The 16,163-nt window shown below is 39.5% G+C and overlaps 1 protein-coding gene across 2 annotated transcripts; it reads right to left on the bottom strand.

The window, feature by feature from the left end:
• Nucleotides 1-1,147: 1,147 nt before the first annotated feature.
• Nucleotides 1,148-15,791, bottom strand: OSGIN2 (oxidative stress induced growth inhibitor family member 2). Of its 2 annotated transcripts, none has more exons than XM_053997253.1 (6): nucleotides 15,358-15,791; nucleotides 12,259-12,413; nucleotides 7,501-7,637; nucleotides 5,684-5,875; nucleotides 4,918-5,009; nucleotides 1,148-2,965 (listed from the first exon to the last, which is right to left on the bottom strand). In XM_053997253.1, exons 1-6 carry the CDS (start codon nucleotides 15,399-15,401, stop codon nucleotides 1,918-1,920), a joined length of 1,668 nt encoding a protein of 555 aa, XP_053853228.1. In that variant the 5' UTR covers nucleotides 15,402-15,791; the 3' UTR covers nucleotides 1,148-1,917. The 2 variants fall into 2 exon arrangements, with proteins under 2 accessions (XP_053853228.1, XP_053853235.1); XM_053997260.1 differs by lacking the exon at nucleotides 15,358-15,791 and adding an exon at nucleotides 14,820-14,857.
• Nucleotides 15,792-16,163: the final 372 nt, after the last annotated feature.

The raw sequence follows: 16,163 nt of genomic DNA, 5'->3' as shown, positions 1-16,163 counted from the left end.
AACTAAAATATGAAGAAAACAAGCTTAGATTTTAGTGGAATTAAAATCAGCTCAATATCAGTATAAAAAAGTACCTTAACTAGTACTGACAATGCATGGCTAAAGCCAACCATGTGGACAATGCAGAAATTGATAGAAATGCTCCTTTGTTTGTGTTTATGCTCTTGAGTGGCTCCAGACTAAAATTTATTATTAGCAGCGGCATAATTTCATAAATTATTTTGGACTTTCGCTGAAAATAATAATTTTAATCCTTGCATCCTTTACCTTTTCAACTTCTATGTCAAAATTCTGAGTAATTTACTCAGATGCATAAAGACCTGCAGTAGCCACAGAACCCTGTAATTCAGTAGGCACAGAAAACAGGCATTTACTGAATGCAGCTATCTACCATTTATGACACTTAAAGACAGCAGGGAAACCAGCAACCACTATCAGTTTCACAAAGCCTAACTTCCTTTTTAAAATCTGCTGAAGTTCAAGATGGAGATTTTTAATCACACAAACAGAATACTTGAAACTAACACGGCATTCTTTAACACACACAAAAAAAAAACCCAAACAGAAAAATTACACCTTTTCCATCATATTGGACCCGAATTAAAACATTTGGTAAAGAAACAGTTAAAACCAATCACTTTTGTCTATTGAGAGTTCTGGGAATTCACTTTGCTAACTTAACCTCATGATGGTAAATAACCTACGAGTGTGTTTAGTTGAACTAACTACTGTAAAACCCAGCAAATGATATCTAGGTCTTACATTATGGAGCAGAAAGATGAAACTTGGATTCAGTGCTAGGTACAAGTTAAGTCCTTGTCTTTCATTACAAGTTTTAAGATTTAAAGGAACTATTGCATATTAGTTTTGAGATTGGTTTGTTTTTTAGGTGGCTGTAAGATATAAGCCTTTCTTAAGTTTCAAAAACTGCAGGCTAAAATATTTTACTGTCATATGCTGCTCTAGAAAAAAAAAGAGAACCAATTTTTGGTCAAATGGGAGATGAGAATATCTATCACCCACCCCACCTTCATCAGCCAAGTGATCCCACTCAGTCTTCCTGAGCTCGGAAGCAAGAACCCCTTAATTTTCTCATGTACCTAATTTTTCAGTAGTACACTAGATATTCATGATATTGACACTGTAATAAGAGCACTTACATCAGTACTTTATTGTTTATGTTAATGCATTTTCTCAGAAATGTACATATCACTGTAGGGGAACATCTCATGTTAGTCTTTGTGCACTCACCCAAGTCTAGACATAGTGTGAAGAAACATTAATGGATTGTGTCAAATCATTAAAGATTAAATGGGGAATGCTTATTCTTTTATTCCAAATACCAGGATAATTTAAAACTGTTGAGGAATACTTCTTGCTTACAGAAGTCCTTCTTATAGTAGAAACCATTTCACTAAGTGCTCACTCCAAGTATTACTGTGGCAAATAAATAAAATTCTTGTTTCAAGCAGAAGGCTCCAAATTTGCTTTGGGACAAAGAATCACTTTGTACTAAACAAGCTTTCTGCTTTTAGAAGTTATTTCAATTTCATGGTAAGAGTATTCTTGTCGCATTTGACACTAAAACGAAAAACCACTCTGGTAGGCATTGCCTTTCACAGACGAAGTCTGCTCTTGTAGTTGAGCAAGAGATGACAGACAGGCAGACCAAGATAAGTTAGTCTCATTTTCTGTTTATCTGGAAGTAATTCCAGTTGAGATCAGTTGAAATAGCAGATCAATTTTTTGTGTTTTTAAAGAGTGAAGTATCATAATATCAGCATCCTTTACCAAGCAATACAAGCGCAGATTACTTGTACACAACAGAAATGTGACTGCTATCAACTTTTGCTGCCAGTGAGTTTTCTGTTAAGACTACATCTGTAATCCCGGACGTGAGAGTTTCTAATGTCTCGTTTATGGTACCCCATCGCCTCCTCCATCCCCACTTTCAATCAATTCATGTTTCTTCTTTTGTCTTATTGCCAAGCATCGTGCAATGCCCAGCGCACCTCCTTTTAAAAACCGTACAAAGTTGTCTCCTACCAGAGGCCCTAAAGCAAAGAGGTTGGCTTCTTTAGTGCATTCGTAAGTGTATGGATCAATCTCTATAGGATTCCCCTTGCATGTGATGGGCTGATTAGAGTGATGACCTATGCTATGCCCTTGGTCCTTTAAAAAGAAAAGATTTGGGTGAGAACCTATCAGAACTAAGGCTACAGAAAACTTCAAAATTTTCTTCAGTCCAGAGGCACTCTGAAGAACACATTTCATCTCAGGCTTGAAGGAAAGTACATTGTGTTCAGGGAAACTAGTGTAAGCAGAATGTTGATTAGAGTCCACGGTATGAGACTGAGTACACATCATATGATAGACCTTATGGTATTCAGGGTAAAGCTTTTTAGGTAACTGTTTGAAAATTAGGCTTGTATCAGTAACTCTTCTACGAAACACATGGACTACTGGGATGTTGTTGTTATAGGCACATAGTACTGCATCAGCTGCTGTTAGTCCAGCACCCACAATCAACACAGGGTCTGCCTTCCCACGTAACTTTCCTTTGCTGATTGCGGCTCCGAAGTCAGACATGGAATGGAGGACAAAAGGAAAGTCTTCTCCTTCAACTTGCAGTCGGCCAGGAGAATCAAAGGTTCCAGTTGCAAGAGCCACATTCTCAGCAAAGAGGCAGAAGGGCACATGAGAGCCATCTGTTGCTCGTTGATAACCTCTGACTTCCCAGTTTCTCTTAATAATTGATTTCTGTCCATCTTCCATTTCTGAATGCTGTGCTGTAATATCTTCATTTTGGTGACTTCTACCTTCATCATCCTTTTCTCGGTAAAGCCTGGATACTGATGTTATGTAAACATTGTCTCTGAAATTCTTTTGGAGACCCATGACTTTAACATAGTGTTTATAATAACAAGCTATTTCCTCTGGCATTACTCGATCACTCTTTATATTTCTGAAAGAAAAGTGAATGGTTCCAGTTAATAAATAGACCTTATTTGTAATTTGAAAATCAGATATGACATACCACATGACAGGTCAAATTTATGAGGACTTAATCTACTCAGTGTAAATGACACTGAGTTCAGCATCTTTAAATGCATTTGATTTATTTGTTCTCTTGTTTCCTGATACACAAGACCAGCTAACTTTTTAAATATAGTTTTAAGTCTTTATACAATGCAAATTGCTATGGTGATTAACAAATTAGGTGTAACAAAGCTCTGGAGTATCACAGCAGCTCCATATGGAAGTGTTTTACAAAGTTTAACATCCCAACTATCAACAATACAGTATTGGCGAAACTTGTACCCAGTGAGAACACACTTACTTAAAATCTAATTAATTAAATGCCATAGTTAAGTGCTAATTTTGAAACTCTAAGTTCAATATGTTACTGGAGCCAAGTATTCATTATGCTTTACAAAAGACTTCTCCCTCGGGTACGGTTAAGTTCACTAAGTATCAAATGAAGTAGTTCCATGTCACATGAATGAGCAAAGCAAACATGACACAGAGTGTTAATGCAACTATGTAAACAGGATTGTGAGGTTCAAGTGTTCAATAAAAAACATTTTTGCACAGCAACCGTGCTATTACATCTGTGCTTTTCTCGTGATTATTGAAGTCTTATTTAAAAGAAAAATAGCTGACAGTGTAATTATTTGGAACAGCTGCTTGAATTTTGCTCCTTCTTTAGAAGTAAGCTCTAGGAAGAAGGCAAAACAAACTGTAGTGAACATCACGATTGCCACTAAATTACACTTAAAATCATATTTACAAGTAATCAGGCTACTCATTTTCTTAGACTAAAAATATATTAGCACATGTTCTTTTAAATGCTCAGGTTACTACTCTGAAAATCTCATGAGATATTTATTGAAGAGAATAATGTGACAGTGTGACACCTCTTGCAAGGAAACTTAGGAAACTATTCTACATAACTAGAATTTTACATTATCATCAATCCTTTTAAATAAGCTTGTTTAATTGTAGTAGAACAGGTCAGCATTTCTGGCTTTAGCATTGTTGAAAACTATAATACATAGCTTCGGATAATAAGCAGGATTTCAGTTAATAAGGAGGCAAGATTGCTGTGGTTATCTAAGAAAAGAATTAAAAAACAAAGCTACAGTTTCCTCACTTCAAGTGTTGCCCCGAAATAACTAACAGTCTGCCCTTAAAGACATATGCTCAAGTAACTGTACTTCTTCTTTTCCCATACATGGTACAAAACCAATTTCCTTTAATATTCCTAGAACAAAGTAAAAAAAAATTAAAATTTTAGAAAAAGCTCATGTAAAGTGTTGTTAGGTTCATCTGCTGACACAGACCTTTATGAACTGAAGTAAAACCAGTGAGCTTGCACAGGAGTAATTTTTCTTCTCAAGTTTTTTCAAGAAACTTATTGCTACAAATTAACACATAAATACTGACTTATTCTCTTAAAATTAAAATTCATAGACTTCAGATGCTGCAGTTTTGCCTGTAAAAGCAAATGGTGAAATATATAACTTCCAGAATTGCAAGAAAGCTGGTGTGCACAGCAACTTCAGCTGCATGGGTGTTGAAAGAGGAACTTGCAATACCTCCTTCAGTGGATTCCTCCAGCTTCCCTCACCTCTGATCAGGACTGCTTTCAGCAAGTGCCTCTCTCTGAAATGCTGCTGGAAGACACCACTGCCTGTACGTTTGCTTTCGGTGCACTCACCAGCAATTATTTCTGCCTGACCATTGTCAAGCTTTTTTCCATCAGAGTACACACAGCAGAAGAATTTCCAGTGCCATCAGGCAATTTAATAAACTAAACAAGAAGCCCTCCTGTGAACAGTGAAGTTTGAATATTTTCCATTTATCTGTATTTTTATAGCCACTAGGATTCCCAAGTAGATTCTGCAGTATCTTTACCTGCGTTTGCTAGCTGCCCACTCCTTAAAGCTGAGGCCAGGCAATTCCATCCAGTCTCCAAAACTGATGGTTAACATAGAGCCCTCCATGGACTATGGAGAAAACATGAAGATGCATGATCAGACACATTTCAAATTCAAATTTCAATTCAAATGTAAAATTTAAATTAAAAAAAAAATTCAAATGTAAAAACCAGTGAAGCTCTTCTCATTGTACTCATTTAGAGCCACAAAATACCAGAATACAATATAAAACCAGGACATTAAATGAAGAACTGAAGAACTATTTCTGTGTTACACTTAGATAATAAGCAACCACATGAGCTAATAAAGAAGGTGAAGAGAGAGCATGTGAAAGGGAAATTAAAAGCAAGTTATTTGAAATACAAAAGAGGAAAGAAACACAAAACTTGTGAAAGCAGCATCATATAAAGACACTACAATTTAAGATTGTGTATAAAAGCACCTGGAAACAATGCAGACAAGAAAAAAAGTTATAGAAAATACTCTTCATTATAATTCATTAATTGTGAACTAACAAAAAAAACTGGTAATGTAAGACAGCACTTATGGTCACAAACATGCAAGTAAAGGGTAACTTCCTCCTTCCTTTCTCATATCCCCCACTTACTTGGGCTTTGCTAATGAGCAGTTGAAACTGCAATTGGCACTACCATCTAAAACAGCCCTAGAGTAAGGCACTAAGAAAAATCCCAAAACACAGCGTTATCAAGTTACTCTAGGAGCAAGATGAAATTTTTACTCACATGCCAAGCCCCACCAGGTGGTCCTTTCCCAAGCACTATGTGGGGAATATAATTATGTTGTTCCAACTTCCAGTGCAGAACAGGCGGGTAGTCATAGCCAAAGTCAGCATCAGGGTGAAGCAACGTATCAAAAAGCACTGCAACTGGGTTTGAGGAGCGTCCTTCCAGGCCTTCTGACAGGTACTCCAGATCCTGAAGGATGACAAATTTCAAACTTTTAATGTTCATCATGCTATTCTGATGTGCAGAAGTTGAATTGCAACAGAAAACATAATTCAAATTGCCTTTTAGGTAAAGGTATTTAATGTAGAGATTCAATCAAAACACTTTTCAAAAATAACTGCTATGATTCAGTTTTTTATAACTCTGAATAGTACATCTCACTCATTTAAAAATTACATGTTAATAACAGTTATTCTGGGGTAAGTCAGTATTTGTAAAACAAAGAAATATGTGGACAAATAGAGATGAGAGCAACTTAGTAACATCTACATTTATAGACAGCAGACTGCTTTTACAAAGGACTGCTAATATTTCTAGGAGCCCCATTTTGATAAAGCAAAATTGGAATCTAAAAACATTAAGCTTTAAACATCAAATAGAAAAGGTTCTTTTGACAGCTCTTAGCTAGTTCCAACACTTACTGTATTATATCTTAAAATAATGAAGATAAAATAAGCATTATTTTTAGAAGTAAAACTAGGATTGTTTTATACACCAGTTAATGTTGAGAAAAATTTCTAAACTTTGTAAAGTTCACATTTCAGCATCTATTAACCAGTCTTGTTCTAAAAATGGCAATGATTGCAAAAATTATACAATAGCAAATATTTGAAGAGAAAATAGAGATTTGAAGAAAGAACTGCACATAAGACCAATTTTTGCTGACAAAGTCAGTACAGCTTAGCTTCCTAATTAGGCAAAATATCAGGGGGTTGGGAGAGGATGAAGTACATGAAACACCTGCAGCCAAAACTTAGGCAACTTACTCTCCTGCAAAAGAAAAAGCCCTTGAGACCTAGGGTAAACATCACATGCAAATAGCACAGCACTGAAACAAAAACACCCTCCAAAATCCAAAGCCAAACAAAGCCCTATTTACCCCCTACAAACATAAATCCATGTTTGTATTTCAAATCAATTAGTCACAAAGGCAATACAGTGATAACATTGTCAGCAATCCCTCAGGAGTACAGTGAGGTGAGTGAAAAACAGTGTTAACATGGCAAACCAATGGACAAGTGGAAAGAAGAATGCTGGAGAAGATTTAACTAATCAAATCAGACAGAAAAATTGGGCCTATACATGGGTAACAACTACAGCACAAGAGCAACTGTCAATACAACATAAACGCTGAAGGATGCATACTGCTCCAAAAAGAAAAATGGATTGTGTTTATAGAGGATATATGTCCCCAGTATAACTAAAAATAAAATCTTAGTAAGAATTTTAGTATTTAAGAATATTTTAACTAGAACTATGTGTACTTTATGTATGTTAGTAGTACGTGTTCCCTGGTGATAGTGCCCAAACATCGCAGGACACGACAACTGGAATTCCTGCATTAGTCACTGACCAAGTCATGCTTTAGACACTCCTGGCAAGTAGTAAGAACACAACAAAGGGCAGACTGTAAAACCAAAAAACACAACAAACTAAAAGCCTTCAAGCTCCACACACAACACTACACAGCCTAGGTTTGGATCTAATGGTCATGAGCTGATTCTATTTAAATTAACAGAATAACAAAATAATTTATTAATGCACTAATGCTTGCAGTACGAACAGAGCTAGACAAGAAGGCAACCAAAGCTTACTTGATCAACAATGGAAAGATGTCGAGCTTCCTCTAATTTTGTATGTAGGATGGGGTTTGGATGTATAGCTTCAGGAGACAAATATGGCCTGTATCCAGAGAGCAGGTAAGAAAGGCAAATTCCTGAAGGCCCATTTCCTATTAAAGAAAAAATGTACTGCTTTAGTAAAAATGTTTATAACCTACAGTTTGTTAATCACTAAATATACAGCAACAAAATAATATACTACTACTGAAGTAGTATAATGCCAGATTGTCTTGACTTCAAAGCAGCTTATAAACTTTGCAGTAAAACAGAGCTTTTTATAGGACCGTCCTCCAAATAAACAGAGCATTTTTTTTCAGTTAAAGAGAAACAAATGTGTGACTTTTATACTAGGAAGCAAAATGCATATAAAGAAGTTCCTTAATTTACTATGTCAAATTCACTATTGTGTGAAAATTGCCAGACAGATAATGGTCTGCCTGTCAGTCACAATGATAGCTGAATATTATTGCCATCTTACAACTTTGCATTCCCACAGGCACTGTACAATACAGAGCAGAAAGACAATCTGGATTATATGCTCTTCAGGTCCGTACATAAAATAAAGGGAAGAGACAAGCAGAAAGCTTAAGACTGAAAGTCAGATGAGAAGTTACAGACACTGCAAAACAGCAACATAAAAGCTAAGTGACCACAGACCTCCTGTGGGTAAGTGGCAGAGAACAAGAAACTCATGTAAGATGTTCAGGGAGAGTATGAAGTCAAACACTTTTACCAGCTTTGTAGCATTTTAAATTTGTATATGTGTACTGCTGCAATTTTAATAGACAATTATTTTTAAAATGTTATTTAAAGTATGAGATAGATGGGACCAAAACATTACCATATGGTAAACATTTATATTTATTTGACTAGTATTAAACAAAGTAGGGGACCATATTTATCACATGCAAATACAGAAGTAACATTCATGTTGCAAAGTCAGACATGAAAAGTTACAGAAAGCTAAATCACAATTATATGTGCTATGATACAAAATTTAAATATGTGGCTATGTGTTGTTATTTCTATAGCTTCTCTTGCTCATTAACTGAATGAAAAACAGTGTTTTCCTAATGAGCCACTTATCAGCACTTTGTCTTTGTTTGGACACATGGTATTTAGCACACACTGTGCAAATTCTGGGTTTAAATTACTAATTCATTCATACTTTAATATAGCAGGCATTGCTGATTATTTGTTCTTACTTCTTTCATCTCTTGATGTCAAGAATTCACAGATCATTTACTTTTCCCCATCACCTTTGCACACACTATTTTCATCACCTGTTAACAATCCCCTTTCTCCAATGCCTGTCTCTTCTCCTTTTTCTGATTCCTCAGTCCTAAATCCCCCATTACTTCACTGAGGCCCTGTTCATTCCCAGTTTCTTCATACATTGGATCTCTTTTTCCTCTTTCACCAGGCTATACTCACCTGGTCTCCAGTGACAGAATATCCCATACTTTATTACAATGCTGTGCACATAAACTGGTCACAGCCATAGGCTACAGGAAATCATCTAAAGAATCTAAAGACAGTGAAAAAGTTCTTCCTTACTCTCACACTGTTCTGCCCTCCCACAAACAGATCAACACAAGATAGCTGGATATGTTTCAGTCCAAGAATTTAAAGCTTAAAGAAGATGCAAGCCCCTCCTGTCACCCATTTGCCATGAGATAGATGTGAGAGAGTACTGTAAAAATACAGAGAAACTATCCACAACAAAATCAAATGAAATTATGAAAACACATTAATCATACCAGTAGTTCACAAGCATTTCCATGGCTGAGTAAATTCTTAACTGTTTTTAGAATTATAGCTTGAATGCAGTAAAGAATTTTTTATGTTTTTTACAAGTGCACAGATAGCTTTATTTTCCCACTGGGCTATAAAGAAAACTCGTCCAGAATGGAAAGAGGAAGATGTGTGCCATAGCCAAGGATGCCATGTTAAAGATCATTCCTACTGGATAAGGCTAAAAGAACTAAATGGTTAACAAATGTCACCCAAACAAAGACTGGTAAGGGCCAAGGAGATTACTGAGGATGGGATGGATGGGATGGACTTCACAAGGATCCATCTACACACTGCTCCCAACTTTAACCAGCCTCACTTCTCTCTGAATGGAAGTTTTTTGAGGTGAAGTCCAGCAGTCCTGGTGGCCAAGAAGGTCAATGGCATCCTGGCCTGTATCAGGAATGGTGTGGCCAGCAGGAGCAGGGAGGTCATTCTTCCCCTGTACTCGACACTGGTGAGGCCACACCTTGAGTGCTGTGTCCAGTTCTGGGCCCCTCAGTTTAGGAAGGATGTTGAGATGCTTGAGCGTGTCCAGAGGAGGCAATGAGGCTGGTGAGGGGCTTGGAACACAAGTCCTATGAGGAATGACTGAGGGAACTGGGGGTGCTCAGCCTGGAGAAAAGGAGACTCAGGGGTTACCTCATCACTCTGCACAACTTCCTGAAAGGTGGCTGTAGACAGGGGGGGGTTGGTCTCTCTCTAGGCAGCAACTGACAGAACCAGAGGACACAGTCTAAAGCTGCACCAAGGGAAATATAGGTTGGATATTAGGAAAAAGTGATATCCCGGAAGGAGTGATAAAGTACCAGAATGGTCTGCCCTGGACCATCCCTGGATGTGTTTAAAAAAAGACTGGATGTGGCACTTGGTGCTATGGTTTAGTTAAGGTGTTAGGGCATGGGTTGGACTCGATGATCTTGAAGGTCTCTTCCAACCTTGTCATTCTGTGATGCTAAGGTGAATTACTGTCACTGAGTTCCTTAGACCTTTCTGGGACCATCGAGAGAGCTGATCCAAACCCAACTCCTATTCTTTAAGCAGACTGAATCCAAGGGAAAGGAAATCCCTTGAGAATATACTGTTAAGAACACACAGGAAAACCATGCTATGGTTTTCTCAGAAAATTCTTGGGAAAAAAAGAAAAAAATCTTTTTAAATGACAAATGTTTTTTATTTACACACAGTGCCTTCAATAAGACCTTCTGACTGCAATTAGGAGATATTACTATTACACAAACTTTAGTTGTACAATTAATATAATCTGAAACTCCATGGCCCTGTTCATTTAAGAGGCAGTAAGAAGTTTGTTTGAATATCAGCAAAATCTTCTCTTGATCAATAGCAAACTATAGTACTATCATCTTTACATTATATGTCTAAATTTAATGCAAATATTCAACTTCAAGTATCATAACAGCCTTGTTATTTGGAAAGGAAGTGACAACATTCCACATAGTAATGATCAAAACTAATGCAGAAGATTAAAATGTTTAGCACAGAACATGTTCTAAACTTAAGAGTTTCAGCATGAAATTGTTCAACCCTGATGGAATATATCTGTTTCTTCCCAACACAGGTACTGCACAGAAGTTATTAAACCAGTAGAGAGTGTGTTCATACACTGGGGGGGCAGAGGGAATGACAATTATTTTCATGCTCCTCTACTACATTATCAAATCATTTTAGATCCCTTTGAAGGCTCTTCAATGATAATATGCTGCCAGTGGAGAAGATCAGCTTGCAAGATGTCTCAAATATATCTGTGAAGAAGCATTTGGATGATGGAGAAGTGGTCAATGCAGCTGTGTTTGGTGTCAGCACCTAGAAAAGTGCTCTAGACAAACTAAGTACTGAGCACAGGTATTTGCATAATATATATTTGCAAAACTAAACAGTGGAAACTGAATCATAAACCACATGACAAACCTATACTAAGGCTGACAAAATGCCAGGACACCGTTCTCTTCAACCATGATGCAGAACTCATCAAGTGATTCACGTCTGTCACATACACCTAAGTCTGCTCCATGAGCACTATTTTAAACTATCATAAAGAGAGCTTTGAGAAAAAGCACTGTACAAACACCAGTCTTTCAAAGTTGTGGGAACACTGTGAACACATTTATTTTGCAACATCAGTCTCCAAAATCTTTGCTTGTTTGCAGGTAGGTACTTGCTCTAGTCCCAACAGCTTTGGACTAGATTACTGAAAACCTTCTTTACTTCAAATCTTTTCTTTATCCCCTCACGAAGTCATGGCAATAATGAGCTGGTGGCCAGCTGCTGTTGAAAAATCTTGGCCCATTATGCTGGCACTCTTGATTAAGTTGTGTACCTATGAGCCTCCTTCCTGTATCCTGTCATTTTACAAGTACAAGCCCTTAAGTGTTCAATCAAGACTACAATTTATTATTTTAAATAGCTGAACTGAGATGGATTAATTTTGGAAAAGATGGGAGAATATTTAGATATTAGTGATGGATGCAACAGAAAAAAAGGGCAATTAGTGAAAGGTTAGCACCTAACCAACACAGAGCACACATTATGCTTTTCACTCATCCAAATGACCCCACAGATTTCCACTGGTGTACCACTGACAACCTCTGTGCATACCGAAATAGACATATCACATTAATCAAACCCTATGCTATCAACACTAGAATCAATACAGTTCTTCCATTAATACTCCCATATCTGCTGCTAAATAACACAGCTGATTTTTTCAGAGCACAATTTAAATTCAAATATACTCCAACAAGTCCCTTAACGTAATATAATGCTACTGTTGTTAATTATAACAACTGTATTACTCTAATAAAGATCTTCACTGTAAGGGTTCTAAGCATTAGTTATTTATTGATAAATTATTTCATGCAGCAGGTCTATAAAGGCAATGGCAGTGACAGTGTATCTTTAAAAAGGGAAAAAACTCACCTATTATTACTACAGGCAGAGTAAGAAGGGAGTCCCCAGGCAGAACAGTTTCTTCAATTAAAGGCATTCTTTTAATCTTCCTCCCAAGGCTGTCACCAAAGTACTGAACAAAGGAATTCAAAAGCTGTCCTTCGGTTTCAGTGCCGCTGTAAGTTCTAATTAAGAAGGACAGATGGAAGAAAACTAAAATGAAATAGTGAACTGTTGTCAGAACAGCCTCTTCAAAAATAGTCGCTTTTGATGTTTTATTTTAAAAGCTATGAAACTGGTGAAATCTAGACCAAAACAGATACGTTTTATCCAATCTACACAACTTTACTCTTCAGCACAGCTTTTCTAACAGAAGATTTTTTAAAAGTCTACTTTCTTCCAGCAAGTCTACAGAAGGATAACAAAAAGGCACAGATGGCTCTGCAGAAGTGCAGATTCCTAATCTCAGTTTATACAAAGCCAAAGTATAGCCACAAGCATTATTTTGATCCCACACACAGTAGAACTCATTCCTCATTATCCTTATCAAATCAGGAGATACACACTGCCTAGCCAATTAACAACATTAAGGCCAGACAAAGCCTGAAGGAGCAGCTAAGGTACAACAGCAGCGTTCATATCCCTTCCTGCTGGCTGAGCAGTGCACAGGACTTCACGTCAACAAATTTCCATTCAGAGAGAAGTGAGGCGGGTTAAAGTTGGCAGTGGTGTGAGGATGGATCCTTGTGAAGTGATCCCTTTAAGCCCTAGACATAACCCATCCTACCACTATTAAAAGTTTTTACAGAAGGAATTGCCATGTAGTCAGGTCAGCTCCTGCACAGCAGAGTGCTTTCACCACTAGCCATTTTCCTAGATTTTTTAGTTCTTTCTCTGAAAAATACACTTAAGTTTATCTTGTAACTTCACCGTGTAGATGTGCTTCTAGAATACAAAGACTTGTCTTATAATGTTTTCTATTTAATAATTTAGGAGTCCTTTCTGAAACCTTTCCAGGTCATTGAAGAAGCACAGAAACTACCAGTCTAGCAAGAAAGACAGAGCCAAATTAAAAAGTCTGTTACTGCAGTTACTTTGTCAAGTCTTTTGTAAAGTAAGGACAACCAATTTTTAATCAAAAATACCTGTACCAATAAGGGGATATTTTTCTAGAAAATTTTCTAAAAATTTTTCTCTTCATAAACATGGTTAATTATCAATAATAAATAAAAGTACTCTTATCTATTTCCTAAGACTATGCATATCTTAAAGCTATTCTAGTGTTTCAGCAATTATTTTCTACACAGGATCAAAACTGTAAGAAGCTAATCCAATTCCCAGGGCCTTCAAGAAGCCACGTAAACCATGTACTGCCTCAACTCCCACAGCACCCAAGATTCTGTTTCAAATGCCTTTCCTCAGTGGGGAAGTCTGAAGTAAACTGGAGACAGAGCTGTGCAGTAACAACAGCAGTAGCATAATCTGTAACACATCTCTCTGATGGCATTGTTAAAAAGGGTGGGGAGCTATTCTGAGGTTGCATTTATTTTGGAAAGTACTTGATATCAACTATTCCCTGCAGTACAACAGAAAAAAAACCCCAAATTTCTTGCTTACTGTTTTATTACAGCTGCACATTAGCTCTTGCAGACACCTAACCTCCAAACAGCATGAATTAGATGAAGATGAGGAGTCAGAGAGGGGATATCTAATTATCATACTGATTTTTTCACTTCTGCTTTTAGAAAGGAGCAGGTAGACTATTTTATTTCCCAGCCTTTGCTCAAAGTTGACTAAGGCAATACTACCTTATGTTTTGCAAAAGACAGGCTTAAGGGGAGCACGCATGCTTTAGCGTGGCTTTACTATACTTGCTGTGCTTGATGGAACATAAAAACAAAAGAAACATCTCAAAACTTCTTTTAAGAGATATATGCACAATGCTGCAGGCTACAGAAAAATCTTTTAACAATAAAAATGTTGCTTCTATGTAGCTTATTGTATCACAAATTACCAAACTGGTGATTTTGCACAGGAACATCTGCACACAACATGCAGTTTCTCATTCTTTGCACAGGAATACCTGCACACAAAATGCAATGCATACAAAGGAGTGTTATCAGCAGCATATTCTTCCTTTGCAAGAACACCATACCAGAACCCAGCAAGATCTGAAGTTAGGGGCCACCACCTTCCTAACCTCTGAGCATCACTGAAAGCCACCAAGTACCAGCAGTTTTTATCTCGATAAAACTCACGGTAGACAGCTTTGCAGTCGTGGGGACTTCGCACAATCACCTACAGCTCTAGTACTGCAGACATGCAAGTGGGCACAAGATGAGTCAGTTCCAACACTAGTGCCTAATTTATCTTATACTGGTCACTCAAATAACTTGGGGAATTACATTCTGTCAATTGCCCAGATTCTAAACATATGCAAACATGTGCCTTCATGATTTTGCTTTTTTTTTAACCCATTAAGAGAAAAAACGCAACATACACATAACAGTTTTTCTCCCATTTGAAAAAGCTAATAATAATAATTTGATAACAACTCATAATTTGTTGCAGGTTATTAAAATAAATGGTACCTTTTCCAGGTAGCCGTTTTGAAAGATGCTAGAATACACTGCGCACTTTCAGGAAAAAAAAAAAAAAAAAAAGAAAAGAAAAAAGAAAGAAACGGACTGTGGTGGGCGGTTAACAGAAAACTCGTTATATAAAAGGAATCTGAATTTGGTCTCAACCTGACACTTCGAGAAGAGAATTTACCACTGCCAGACTTGGATTTCGTTCAGGTAAGCGGGCGGAGCGGTGCACCGCGGGGCCGACATCCCGGGCGGGGCAGCGCTGCGAACCCCGGAGCGGCACCGAGCATCAGCGGGCGCGGGCTGCCCCGGCCCGGCTGCGCCTCGGCGCTGCCCAAGGTCACCGCGCGCCCGCCTGGGCCCCGCCGCCGCCATCCCTTCCCCGGAGGGGCCGTGCGGGGCCGGGCAGCGCCGCGCTCGCCGCCGCAGCCCCGCGGAGGCCGCAGCCCCGCCGGTATTCCCGTCCTGCCCGCACCGCCCCCGCCCGCCGCCCCGCGGTCCGGCTCCCGCGCCGCCCCACCGCCCCCCGCCGCCGCCTCACCTGAAGTGACCGGCCAGGGAGCAGCGGCAGCACCACACGGGCATGGGAGCGCCGGCGGGGCCCAGCGATGAGGCTGCGGGGAGACACCGCACGCCGGCTCCCGCTCCTCCTCCTGCCGCCGCCACAGTGGGACCCGCGCCGCGCGGTCCCTCCTCCCCGCTCACATGCGGCACCGGGTCACACGCGGGAGGAGGAGCCGCCGCCAGCACCGGCAGGGAGGAGGAGGGACGAAGGGGTTGAACAGAAAGGAGGAGAGGAGAGGAGCGGAGAGGAGGGGAGAGGAGCGGGGAGGAGAATGCCGCTTCCTCCTGCCGGCGCTGCCGCGGCCCCGCTCCCGCAGGAGGATGCGGGCTGCGCCGCCTCCTCCGGGGAGGGCGGGGAGCCCCGGCCTGGCACGGGCAGCCCCGGCCCGGCACGGGGAGCCCCGACCCGGCACGGGCTTAGGGCGGGTGGAAGGCGGCGCAGCAGAGCGAGGCAGCTCCGCGGCCCCGTGAGGCGTGTGCCGTTCCGGAGGGGACTGACATCGCGCTGCGGGGCTGGCGCGGGAGGCTCCCGGCACGCAGCATCCTGCTGTGCCCCATCGGGTTTCTCGTGAGACGCGCATGAAGAAATCAAACAATTAAAAAATTTTCGACGCACCTTTTGACTAACAGCCACCTATTCGGGAACAATGCTTCATATATGATCAGTTAGTTGCTTTGAATTGTGTCTTATAAATATCTTGCAGGAGTGGTTATCTGGGGAGAAAGCATTCCTTCCCTAGTCACGCCCGTCTCAGTGATTGTGGTTGGCAGGAGCTCAGGAGG

The sequence above is a fragment of the Vidua macroura genome, chromosome 1 (assembly GCF_024509145.1).
Source record: "Vidua macroura isolate BioBank_ID:100142 chromosome 1, ASM2450914v1, whole genome shotgun sequence".
NCBI lineage: Eukaryota > Metazoa > Chordata > Aves > Passeriformes > Viduidae > Vidua > Vidua macroura.
This window is presented reverse-complemented; position numbering and strand designations above follow the sequence as displayed.

Coding starts and splice junctions, on each gene's coding strand:
- OSGIN2 (XM_053997253.1), bottom strand. CDS start 15,401: ATGCCCGTGTGGTGCTGCCGCTGCTCCCTGGCCGGTCACTTCAG. Junction 5,010..5,683: donor CACCTGGTGGGGCTTGGCAT/GTGAGTAAAAAT, acceptor TTTTCTCCATAG/TCCATGGAGGGCTCTATGTT. Junction 2,966..4,917: donor TGGGCAGCTAGCAAACGCAG/GTAAAGATACTG, acceptor CTTTTCTTTCAG/AAATATAAAGAGTGATCGAG.